This window comes from Pygocentrus nattereri, chromosome 10 (genome assembly GCF_015220715.1).
Source record: "Pygocentrus nattereri isolate fPygNat1 chromosome 10, fPygNat1.pri, whole genome shotgun sequence".
In the NCBI taxonomy this organism is placed as follows: domain Eukaryota; kingdom Metazoa; phylum Chordata; class Actinopteri; order Characiformes; family Serrasalmidae; genus Pygocentrus; species Pygocentrus nattereri.
In genome coordinates, this window is record NC_051220.1 from 35,105,112 (window position 1) to 35,117,718 (window position 12,607).

The window sequence follows — 12,607 nt, forward strand, 5'->3', positions numbered from 1 at the left end:
GCGGCCGATCTCACGATCCCTCTTCCCATCACTCGTAAACAAGACCCCGAGATACTTAAACTCCTCCACCTGGGGCAGGTCCTCTCCCCTTACCTGGAGTGGGCATTCCATCCTTTTTCGGGCTAAGACCACGGACTCAGACTTGGAGGTGTTGATCCGCATACCAATCGCTTCACACTCAGCTGCAAACCACTCCAGCGAGGGCTGGAGGCATCCATGGGATTCAGCCAAAAGAACATCATCTGCAAATAGCAGAGACACCACCCTCCGGCCTCCACACATAATGCCCTCGTGACCCCAGCTATGCCCTGACACTTTGTCCATGAATATCACGAACAAGAGTGGAGACAGGGCACAACCCTGGCGGAGTCCAACACTAAAACTGAAAGAGTCTGACTTAATGCCGAGTATACGAACACAGCTCTCACTCCGGGAGTGAATCTTCATACATTTTCTTCAAATTACACTGATAAGCTATGTAAACTATGTAGAAAAAAAATGTACATTTAAGCAAATAGAACTACATTATCATCGGCGTAATTTCCCACTTTCCAAAACTGTTCTGCCTTCAAACTTCATTCAGACTTCATTCATACTTTCGTTAATTTGCTTTGTAGATAATTCTAAACCACACTGACTTGTCTGTGCAACCTGAATTAAGACGTGTATGTAGTTTCCGCAGGCTGAGAAACATTCTGAGCATGTGTTTATGGAAATTGTTTGATTCCCAGTCTTAGCAACATTAATCTCACAGCTCCAGTTCTAAAATAACGATGCAACATGGTTTGGTAGTCGAGTGCATTGTGGTAAATTATGTACATTTAGTTTGTCATCAAACTATTCTTTTAAATTCCTTTTATTTTTCTTCAAACTATTCCTTTGGCATTTTAATATTATTTAACCATTTAAACTCCTCAGAACCACCGGTGGTTCCAAAACACACTTCGTCATATTCTTCAGAACTTTCATATTTCATAAGCTACATTCAAAAGGTGGATGTTGTATGACAGCTGTGACTGTCTTCTTTCCAGTCAAATAGATGGATAATGTAATTTTTAAACTTCATAATTAAAGAAGCTTTTGTCTACTGAAAACGGACCTAAATCTGGGCTATAAACTATAAACAGTGTCTCTTCAGTGACCTGCTCCGTAAAAAATTATTTTTATTAAAAAAATAAAAAAAAATACAAAGTGTCTAAGATTTTTGGCTTTCAGCAGTAAACTGTAAGCATATAGCAAAATGTGTGATCATAAAACACCTTCTGTTAATTTGAGGGGAACTTTTAAGAAAATAAAAAAAGGAAATTTATTTCATGCAGTTGCTGAATAATTTGCCTTACGATTTTGTCATGTGAACGCAAATGGAAAAACCAAAATATACTCACAAGCATAAGAGGTTAAAGCAGAAATAGAAAGTCTATTAACGATGCCATCTCACTTGGCAAGTTGTGAAAAACATGCAGTAATCCATTGGATGGAACGGTCTTCAAAACCTACTGAAGAACGTGTGTGCGAGGGACTAGTGTAGCAATGAGTTTCAGTGGCAATACCATGAATTTCTAAAAGTCTTTTTACTCTGTAAAATAACATTTACATACAAACGTAACAAAACAGACCCACTATCAATATAATACACACAATCTGTACTAATTCAAATAGTCTATAAATTATACAGGCTTTAGGCCAGCAGCGAAAATGAATCAATAACTTGCTGCTTGGTACCCCCTCATTATCTGTTTAACACTTGATCCTAGGCTTTGGATGGACTGATACGATACAAATAGAGGATGCTTTGAGCTCCAAAAGGAAGGTACTCTCTTGTTGACAAAAGCACAGCTTGCAAGTCAAACAACAGACATATTAACATGAGACAGTTTCAAAACTGCAGTCGAAAGCCAACATCAGATTAAACTGAAAAACTCACCTGTTATTTTCTGCCCTAATTGAATTGTGATGGTATCACAGGTTGCCAGTGTAATTGGGTAGGCTAACATCTAGCCGCAGCGCTGCTGTTTTTTTCTTCTGCAGGTGGCCTGGAGACAACAGTCTGCATCCACTGTGACAACTGAAAAAATGCTAACAGGTACCAAAAAGCCCTGCTTACTTAATATGCAGATTTATGTGCGCTGTAATTAATTTGCCATTATACTTTGATTGATGTCCCTGTGTGTTTTGAAGCAGACGTCAGGCTATAATTACTCCCCATGTTGTGATTCCTGGATCGTTTCATTACAATAAACAGATGCTAATTTTACCACGCCAAACAAGTAATTGCCCAACAGAGTAAGTGGGTAAAACAGTGACCAGCAGCCAATTGCCTGAGAATACCTGCTCTCCTTCTTTCTCTCAATGTCATTTAACCACAGTCTCTCACACACATATCCAATCCACTGTCTGCTGGACAAAACACAAAATGTCACAAAAGAAATGTTCATTGCTCACACAAACATCTTAAATGCTCCATTAGTCCTTCTATACACAATCATACTTTTCTCATTCGCTTCTTGGGGCGCTGGTTGAAAGGAGAGGTGCCCATCAACGAGTCTGGAGAGTGAGAGCCGTAGCTGCCGTCTGAGCCGCCGGGTGACGGAGCCATACCTGACTCACTCATGGTGGACATCGGTCCCTCCTCGAACACGTCACCACCCAGAACCCCATGACCCGACACCTGGCCCTCCTCACCATCCTGCGGCTCCATCTTCACCTGGGCCAGCTGCCACAAGGGGGAACTGTTTCCTGCTGGTCCTGTTCATAAACAATACAACAGCATATTGTGGGCCTCATTAGAGGCTTGAAAACATAAATCCAGCTGCAGTGGTCCTGTTTTAGAACAGCAGTTAACAGCTTTCTCTGTTCATCCAGGTTCAGATACGGTGACGTTAATGATGAATAGACATTCGCATGAAACATAAGGACAGTTTTTTTTCTGTAATACATATATGAATACGTATAAAATAAGCATTTATTACAGTGGAAACAACACTTTTCTATTCTTGATACCTACAGTTGTATGCAAGTTTCTAAAGCACAATTATTGTTTATTTGACAAAATTGAACATACTGGCAATAAAATATAAAATGTGGCCTGTACAAAAGTTATGGTACATTTTAGATTTTATTTTTTACTCAATATGTTAAACTTCATAAAAAAGAGAGAAATGCATTTAAATTTGTAGTAAAATGCCACTTTTAAGTTTGTTCCTGGTAGACTTGTCCACTTATTTTCATTTAGAAAATCACCAATACATGTCATTTGGCTGGGGGACATTCAGACTTTTGATTGACTTCATGCAGCATTGTTTCCCTCTACTGAAAAGTGATATTCATCACTAGACTCCACAAATGTCTCACAAAAAAGTGACCCAAAAATATCCTCAACTCCAGAGATCTCTGATTAGTAAGAAGCTCAGCCCTGATTGCTATGAGGTGTTTATGATATGAAATGCTGAACTGGCCCTGGAACAAGTTAGATGTGCAGCATGAGTTGCCATGGCGATGTAGCATTAAAAGGTTAATTGTTGGCACAATATATGCCATGGCATAATACCGCAATAGCCAAATGAGCCCTCTAAGAAACCACAAAATGTTTTTTGTTGTGTTATATAAGATTCTAATAAGCATCTATAAGATTCTAGATAAGTATTCCATAGGTAATGTTCCATCAAGGGTTCACTAATGTGTTTATAAGATATGGCAAAATATCTTGCAATGCCAATACATGGCAACATAATCGCATTATACTGTTTTGTCCATTGTATAAAACAACCCCTTAGCTTAGTTCTAATTTTTGTCCCTGTAATACACCATCTGTAATGGTGTGTATATATTATGTATATATTTCAGATTTTACAATTATAGAGGCCTGTTAAGGATAAGCAATTCATAACTCCACCCCAAATAACATTTCTGACTGAGTACCTGTGGTGTGAGGGGACTGTCCCTCCTCCAGACCCCCTGCTAGTCTTTCACTGGATGTCCCCAGCACCCCGATGGGGAGAGCCTGGTCCCCTGAGGCTAGATCTGCTTCTGGCTCTTCACTCAGAGGAAAGGCAATGTCACTCATGGGTTCCTCTTTAACCTTGAGCGGTTTGGAGTCTTCCAGAGCCTTTTCTGGGTTCACCAATCTCTCGTACTCCTCTGAGAGCTCTTTACTAACCTAGGTACCAAAAGGGGAAGGATTCAGATGTTTTACTGTGTACAGTGAATGCCATTTTACATCAAGTTTCAAAATGCGTTTGAAAAAAATTGAGAAGATTTTCTCCAACTCTCTGTGAAAACCTAACATACAGCATTATAGATTATCAAAAGAAAACATAGGTAAAAATGTCAATGTGACAATGCTTGTAAAACTAATATAACATTAAAGCTCACACATTTTACCCCATTTTGATTTCAACACTCATAAGCATCCAAGCCGTTTTAAAGAGGACATCAGACCCCTGACCAGAACTGTTCACAATATTGAGGATAAGAACTAGACATCTGAACAGGTTAATATCTCTAAAAGCTCCCTCACAGAAAATAATTATGTGAAATTTTGGTCATTTTGGATAGTAAATAAAATGGCTTCATTTGTATTGTAGACACTGTGGTTTCTATCAACAACTCTGTAAAGAAATCAAAGTCTGTATGTTTCCACACTGAATATGCTTCTCAAGTTCTGAATTGTGGAGAAACAGAGAAATCAGTGGAATCCCTGTTTAACAACTATTTGGAAAACAGCTGTGAAATCAATATTTACGCAAAATCTGCTCTTCATATCACAGAAAACACTTAAATACACATAAGACTAAGTGTGATAAAATGGACAATGTATTAGGAAATAGCCATTTTATGTAAACAAAACCTTTGCAAGTTATTTGCTTTTAATTAACTAGAAAGAAAAAAGCAAGAAAATTCTACCTTCAAACGGAGGCTGCGACAGGCAGTTTTTGTGTCATGCTGATTGAGTGTGAATCAAAGGATAGTATAGCTCACCTGAAGCATGTAGCTGTGGTAGTCTTTGATGCGGACCTGCCAAAAGCGCTGCAAGGCGAGAACGCTGCCAATGCCCACCTCATGGAAGACTTGCTCCACCACATCAGGGAATGGGGTGGAACCCAGACGAGCCTCACGGTCCACAGCTACGCGCAGGAGTCGGGTCAGCCGAAGGTAATGCTCATGGACTAGGTCAGTCAGGGTCTCCAGCACACTCTCATTTGCTGACTCAAAGCCAGCGTGGGCCAACACTGTAGCAACTGACTGGTAGAGAAGTTGACGGCAGGAGGGCCAGCTCAGCTCTGTCACCGGCTCTCCTTCACCTCTGTGAGAGAAATGACAATAGAAAGTAGGAAAAAAAACCTCACACAAAGTAATGGAAAATGAAATGCAAAAAGTCTATGCTACTCAATCAAACCTATTAAGATTTCCCTAGGTGGTAAACAGGCTAGTGTAATGTCAGACTACTTAAGAAGTTACACCAACTGCAATTTTATCAACTGATGGACTGAGATACTGTGCACTTAAAAAAGTAATATATTGAAAATATACTACAATTCCATTTCAACTTGGAATCTACTGAAAACAGCATATATTTCATTTTTATAGGGGCAGCATGCAAAATGTACTTACTTGTAGAAGTCACTCTCTGGGTCGCTGTGCCGCAGCTGGAAAGGTTCACAAGGAGCTTTGCTGTCCAGAGGCAGCAGGTCATCTGGTGCTGCTGGAGTGACCGGTCGTGGGGGTAGTGACTCCACATCCTCTGGTCTGAGAAGGCCTTGAGCATCAGATACAGCTGCGTGAGGCTGCTGGCCCAGTTGAGCTGCAGTGAGAAGGCTGCGGAGGCGTCGGGCATGCTGGCTAAGCTGCACCGTATGGATGGTCAGGCTGCAGGGCTCTGAGGGGATGTCCAGCATGGTGGTGGGCCGTGGCCTTTGCGCTGACGGCTGGTGCAGGGGAGGGTCTTGCATCTCCACCTGCCGAAATTCTCGCTGCAGAAGGTCAAAAGAGCTCCGGCCTGGAGGGGCTGATGCAACCGGGAGTTCGCCCCAGTAGCGCATCATCCTTCCTGGAGATTTTCACACCTATATGGGTGTGCCGGTTCTAGGAGACTGTATAGGGCAATCTTTTTAAAAAAAAAAAAAAAAAAAAAAACAGATTCTTCTTAATTGTGTTTCTTTCCAAAGACATCGATTTCTCTAATCTAAAGGTGAGAATATTTTAGCAGGTTCCACCAGGGCTTAAAGCAACAGTTCGATTACCCCTGTGATCAGCCAAGACATAATTGGTGGCCAAGGTTTGCTTCTATAATTTTACACTGGAGCTGATGTAGCAAACATTAAATGAAAGCTGACCCACTGATTAGCATCAGCTATAGCAATTGGCATGCACACTGATTAGGAATCTCAGACTTAAGAAAATACTTAAGTATTTTCACTTTTGAGACTGTATGATATATTGTTATCAATATATAAATGGATGAAGTATGTTGCATAGTGGAAAATGGTAGCAGCCGTTGTCTTGAAACCTGGTATATCATGTGAGTCAGAAACAATATAAGCAATAAGTATTTGAGATTAACTAAACTTTGGACATCAAATTTGTCTTGGTTTTATCAAAAATGTTTAGGATGCGGTAGTGAATTGTGTTGAATTTGATTTTTCACAGAACTCATGTTTTCAGTTTGGTCTTTCTGTTCAAAGCTGTTGCACCTCATGTGTCTAGCCTGAAACTAAACCTAGGTCTTTGCTCTGCACTTACTACTTGTACTTTGAGGTACAAATCTACCCTAAAGCTATGACATGGCTCACATTTTCACGACTGCGATGTAATACATTACACTACTTATTCATCTAGTGTCCCATTTGCATGTAGAGGCTTTTATTTTATGACCTATGTAGAGCACTATATAGAGAGTTGGTAGCAATTTGAGATACAGTAGACTGTAGGATATTATATACAGAACAGAAAATGATTGGACATCCAATCTTTCAGTAGAGAGCTTTCATTACCTGTCTCATTACTTGGTGCACTGTTATGTTGCAGAAAAATATATGGCACTACATTATAAACAGCTAAGCGCCATCAAGCTATTTGAGATTCAGTCTTCAACAGTAGATACCTATTTCAATGCTGTGCATAGAGCACATTATACAGTGAAAGTTTTGGTTGTACAAATGTTTTACTATATTCCCTATGCAGCTCACTCTATATAGCAACCTCCTCACTTAAAGCCTCATTTAAAGAGGATCTCCAGTGTTTTAAAAAATTCTACATAATTCAATGGTTGAGGTGTGGTTTGGTGTGAAATGCTCAATTCTAGAGAATCTAGAGAGTCAGAATGGTTCTCAGTGGTGGTGATAAAAACTAGACATCCACCCCAAAAGCTCCCTCACAGATAGTTATTACATTAAATTATTAGATATGCTGCCTGATGTCTGACATACTGTTTTATGATAGTTCTGTGATAAAGTTTTAGATAAAAATGGATTTAAATGCATTCACTTTGATCCACTCATGACAGAGGGGTACACAGGACGTTGTACGGCAATCATCCATCATCCACATTACATAAAAACTCAGAAGACTCGTGTAATTAGGTTCACTGCTGGTTTTGGATACTAAAGAAAATGACTTTGTCTGTTTTGTAGACATGACGACCCCTGGTTCCTAGCATCATTGAGTCTGTAAGCTTCTCTACAATGAACCACTTCATATCATACCACTCTGAATGACTGTTTACATCTCAAGGACTAAACTCAACAGAAATTTCGGGAAAACTGGTGGAATCCTCCTTTAACCTTTTGAGATAACTTGTATATCTACATGCGCAACTGCTCATCATTAGGACAAACACACAGCCTGCGTGCGGTCATTTGACAGCTAAATGGACGGACTTTGCAGAAGAAAATGAGCTAAAATGCAACCATTTATGGCTCAAACAAACAGAAACTGTGAGTGGATTAAGATCAGCCAAAGTGCCCAGACTTTCAAAGAAAACACTGAACGAAGCTCAGTCTGATTTCTACCCAACTGCCTGCATTTAGGAAAAATATACAGATGAAAAATAAAGCTGCAGGCGTTGTTCAATACGTACCCTGAAAAAGGAAAGTGAAAAATATTCGTTAATCCTGAAATATTTACTAATAAAATGTTTCGATACTCATCCGCACCATGTGAGTACACTATTAAACGGTTCCGTGTAGCTGCATAGATATATGTAATTAGTTCCTATACAACTGATAGAAACGAGCCATGCGTTGATTCTTAGTCATAATCTGAATAAATGTTTTAATTCATGTTTTTAAAGCTCATTTCCACTTTATTTTCATATCGATGTAGCGTTATGGGTTATAAGAAGTAATATAAAGAATCAGTAAGAGGTGAGAGTGAAAGTGACTACCTAAACAGCGGCTTCTTATTTGAATTTCCCCGTTCCCCCTTAAATGGTGCAGCTTTAGCTTAGCGACAGGCGCCAGAAATGCGACTGTTGCACGATTTAAGGTGGAACGGAAAAATTCGAGCGAGAAGCTGGCGAATAAGAAGCTGACTTCAGCTTTGTGGAATGCTAAACTAATAAATTGGCTTTTAATAGTTTTCATACCGGCTTTAACGTGATATTTAGTACTTTAATGCGTGGTTTTGGACCTAGTTAGCATTAGCACTGTTGTTTTGGCGAACAATCAGCAGATCGGAGCACTTAAATGGCTGCACCAAACAAACATGGAGGATACCATGAGACCAGACACGGACCAGGAGCTGTCGGTCCGGACCGGAGAGGAGGACACCGAGGGCTGTGATATGAAGGAGGCAGGGAGACCCTCGGAGCCCTCAGAGGGAGCCGCGGACCCGTTTAAGAAGCCCGAGGTGTTCGCGGCGCCCTCCGTGGCGGGTAAACGGAGCGGAGTGGCGGAGACCGAGAGAGCGAGCCAGGCGGAGAGCGGCACAGCCGGACAGGGAGGCGGGACTGGAGCCCGGAGAGCCGCTCCAGAGGACCAGGCGCCCCTTAAAGACTCTGCCCAGCCTCTATGTGAGGGTGAAGGATCAGAGAAGCCTCCTGCTACTGTAGAAAGGCCCGGCCAGGCCAAACCCAAGCAAGATGTAAAAGCCCCTGTAAAAGCTGCTAAAGTGCCCCCAGCTGGTAAATTCCCTCCTCTTCCATACACAGAACCCCCCTGGGCTGGCGTGGCCAGCATCCCCTACTCCTTCGAACTCCTAAAGAATGGAGCCATACTGGACACTGTCCCTCTGAGCCAGCAGAGTTACTTCGTGGTGGGCCGCTTACCTGTCTGTGATGTGTCTCTAGAGCACCCCTCCATATCCCGCTACCATGCGGTGGTCCAGTACCGTGGCCTGGCCGGAGAGGACGGGGTCGTGGGGGAAGAGGCAGGGTTCTATGTCTATGATCTTGGCAGCACTCATGGGACATTTGTGAACAAAAACAAGATTCCCCCCAAAACCTACATGAGGCTGAGGGTTGGACACGTCCTGAAATTTGGGGGGAGCACCAGGCTCTTCATTCTCCAGGTTGGTCAACCCGTTCATGCTGGACAACTAAATGTAGCATGATGCGAAGAATGCCTCTGAAATATTTTCATATGAATGCATACATACATACATTTTATATATATATATATATATATATATATATATATATTAGTGTGTGTTTGTGTGTATGGATGTGCATATATAAAAAAAAACATACATTATGTGTGTTTTTTATATATATATATATATATATATATATATATATATATATATATATATATATATATATATATATATATTAGTGTGTGTTTGTGTGTATGGATGTGCATATATAAAAAAAACATACATTATGTGTGTTTTATATATTTATATATTTATATATATATATATATATATATATATATATTAGTGTGTGTTTGTGTGTATGTATGTGCATATATATATTAATAGTACTGAGAAAAATATTTTACAATTAGAAGCAAATACACACATTTTCTAAACCACCCTGCGATGGACTGGTGACCTGTCCAGGGTGTATACTGTCTTCCGCCCAGTGACTGCAGGGATATGCTCCAGCCCACCCCACATCACCCAAAGACTGTTTTAGTTATTTCACATTTTTATGCTTTTACATTTGTCGATTCTTTGTATATCATTTTGTTTAGTACGTCCAGAGTAGCCTTTATAATTTGATAAAGTGGTTAAAAAGTGATAAAACATCATTTTTAGTCGTAGATTTAAGTGCAAAAAATCTTTATATTTGTATGCAGGCAAACTCAGCGAACATGTGGACCAACATTTTTCACAATGAAACAGAGGGATTGTGATTTCTCTTGTTTTGTGCCTTATGTTTGTCCATTTTTAGGGTCCTGAGTCTGATGAGGAAGCAGAGTCGGAGCTGACTGTAACAGAGCTGAGAGAGCGGGCCAGGAAGCAGCGAGAAGAGCTGGAAAAGAGGATGATGGGAGATGGCTCGGATAATGATGACGATGATAATGATGACGATGATAAGAAGAATGGAGAGACAGCGTCTTCTGGAAGAAATTCTTCAGAAGACATGGGCTGCTCCTGGGGGATGGGTAAACACAGAATAATCTTTGGGGTTGGTTATTCCTGATCTCACAGGACTATGAAGCTTAGAGACTTTATAAACTTTTTTCCTTTTCTCCGTCACTCAGGAGAGGAGCCTGCCCATGAGGAGGATGAGGGTGAGGAGAATCCATTTGCCACAGAGTTTCAAGAGGACCAGGAAGCAGCATACCTGAAGGATCCTAAAAAGGCTTTGCAGGGTTTCTATGATCGAGAAGGTAGTGTGACCAGTTCAAAGTCACTTATGTTTAGCATAATGTGATGGTTTTTCAAATATGACTGCAGTTTAGTGTTTTTGTAATTTCAGGGGAGGAACTGGAGTTTGAATATGAGGACAAAGGCCATGGCACCTGGCTCTGCAGAATAAAGTAAGCATTATGCCAGCACGTTCAACAGATTGAACACCCCTGGTCAACTGACATGTTTTGTTGATTTGCTGAGTGAAGTGAACAAGATTATAGCATTTTGGTATTTATCTGCTGACTTTAACATATTGGAAAAATAAAGCATAAAATATAAAATGTACTGTAATTATTTTACGTGACTTTTTTCCAATATGTTAAATTCAGAATATAAACAGTAATTGTGCTTTAACGTGTTCAGATGTGTGTTCTCTGTAGAGGATGTCCATTTTCATTTATAAAATCAACAAAATATAATTTGACCAGGGGTGCCCAGACTTCTGCATAAGACTGTATAACGTTCATAGAACAAATTTCAAGTCATGTATGTTCAGTACAATTATGTGACATAGTAAAGTCTGTGTTCTCTGTGACATAATGGCAAGTAATTTTGTGTTAAGCAGATTCTGATTCTTTAATTCTAGGTTGCCAGTGGACGATGCTATGGGCAGGCAGCTGGTTGCTGAAGTCACACACACTGGAAAGAAGAAGGAGGCTGCTATTCAGTGCTCTTTGGAGGCTTGCCGCATGCTAGAGGCCCGTGGATTACTGAGACAGGAAGCAGGTTGGTTGCCAGCTTACATCTGATAGCGTCCATCATGCTTTTGAAGACTCAAGGCTTAAATGCAGTGCTTTGTGCCAAATCACCTTTGGTCATCAAGAGATCAGTGTGGTGGAATTGGTGAAAATCTTTTCCCCCACGGTCTCACGAGGATGGAGAAGATTTTGAGATCTTGCTGAGATCTTTGAGATCTTTCCGTTGCTGCTGTTTGTTTGGTAACACTTTACTGAAGGGCAGCATTTGTAAGTCTACATGACACCTACATAAGCCTTTCATGAGTTATATAAACCTGCATAAATATTTCTAAAATATTCCAGCAAGCGTCATGTGTCAAAGGCTGCTTTTGTCAATTCTGAAGTAATTTCACCTCAGCAAGTGTGATGACGAGACACTTAGAACCACAACAAGCCTTTTTGAACATCGGTGTAGGTTTATGTCTGTTATGAAAAGTTGAAAGCTTATGTAGGTGTATGTAGCCTTATGATTCTAGTCTCTGTATTTTCTCTCTAGTGTCCCGCAAGCGTAAAAAGAAAAACTGGGAGGACGATGACTATTATGACAGTGACGATGATTCTTTCCTGGACCGGACGGGTACTGTGGAGAGGAAGAGAAAAGAGCGCATGAAAAAGGCTGGCAAGATTGAGGAACAGCCTGATACCTATGACTCGCTGGTAAAGAGCGATGTGGCCTGTATCTTTCTGTATCGACTAAGCAACATTGCAAATAAGGGTCACACCAAATGTTCTCTGAGGTTAAGTAAAGGTTGTGCTATATTATCATGATAACAGTGTAATTTGGGCTGTCAAAATTAACACACAGTGCAGGGAAATAATACATTACCACAATAAAAGCTTAACTTTTTTTAGATTAAATTCTAAACTTTTTTTTGTTGTAACACCTTTAACCCATTTTCCCAGTTTGATCTATATCTGGTAATGCAGACTGAAGCCCAGCTGCTCTCATACTGTACGTTGCTATGGTAGAATCTACGATGAAGTGACCCACAATAGGGAAATTTCACCTCTGCAATCTAACCCATCCATGCAGTGAAACACACACACACACACACACACACACACACACACACACA

At 40.5% G+C, this 12,607-nt stretch overlaps 2 protein-coding genes across 2 annotated transcripts in view; one reads left to right on the top strand and one right to left on the bottom strand.

The window, feature by feature from the left end:
* Positions 1-1,552: 1,552 nt before the first annotated feature.
* On the bottom strand, positions 1,553-8,180 carry supt7l (SPT7 like, STAGA complex subunit gamma). The gene is made up of 5 exons (XM_017690769.2): positions 8,075-8,180; positions 5,611-6,103; positions 4,978-5,302; positions 3,919-4,156; positions 1,553-2,745 (listed from the first exon to the last, which is right to left on the bottom strand). Exons 2-5 carry the CDS (start codon positions 6,039-6,041, stop codon positions 2,483-2,485), a joined length of 1,257 nt encoding a protein of 418 aa, XP_017546258.2. The 5' UTR covers positions 6,042-6,103; positions 8,075-8,180; the 3' UTR covers positions 1,553-2,482.
* A 473-nt stretch (positions 8,181-8,653) lies between these two features.
* The window catches only part of LOC108423461 (solute carrier family 4 member 1 adaptor protein), a 14,529-nt gene continuing 10,575 nt past the window's right edge, over positions 8,654-12,607 (top strand). Inside the window, exons 1-6 of the mRNA XM_017690768.2 lie at positions 8,654-9,504; positions 10,331-10,544; positions 10,644-10,772; positions 10,862-10,922; positions 11,381-11,520; positions 12,028-12,188. Coding sequence (XP_017546257.2) covers positions 8,701-9,504; positions 10,331-10,544; positions 10,644-10,772; positions 10,862-10,922; positions 11,381-11,520; positions 12,028-12,188 — 1,509 coding nt within the window. The 5' untranslated portion in view covers positions 8,654-8,700. The remainder of the gene's footprint in view (positions 9,505-10,330; positions 10,545-10,643; positions 10,773-10,861; positions 10,923-11,380; positions 11,521-12,027; positions 12,189-12,607) is intronic.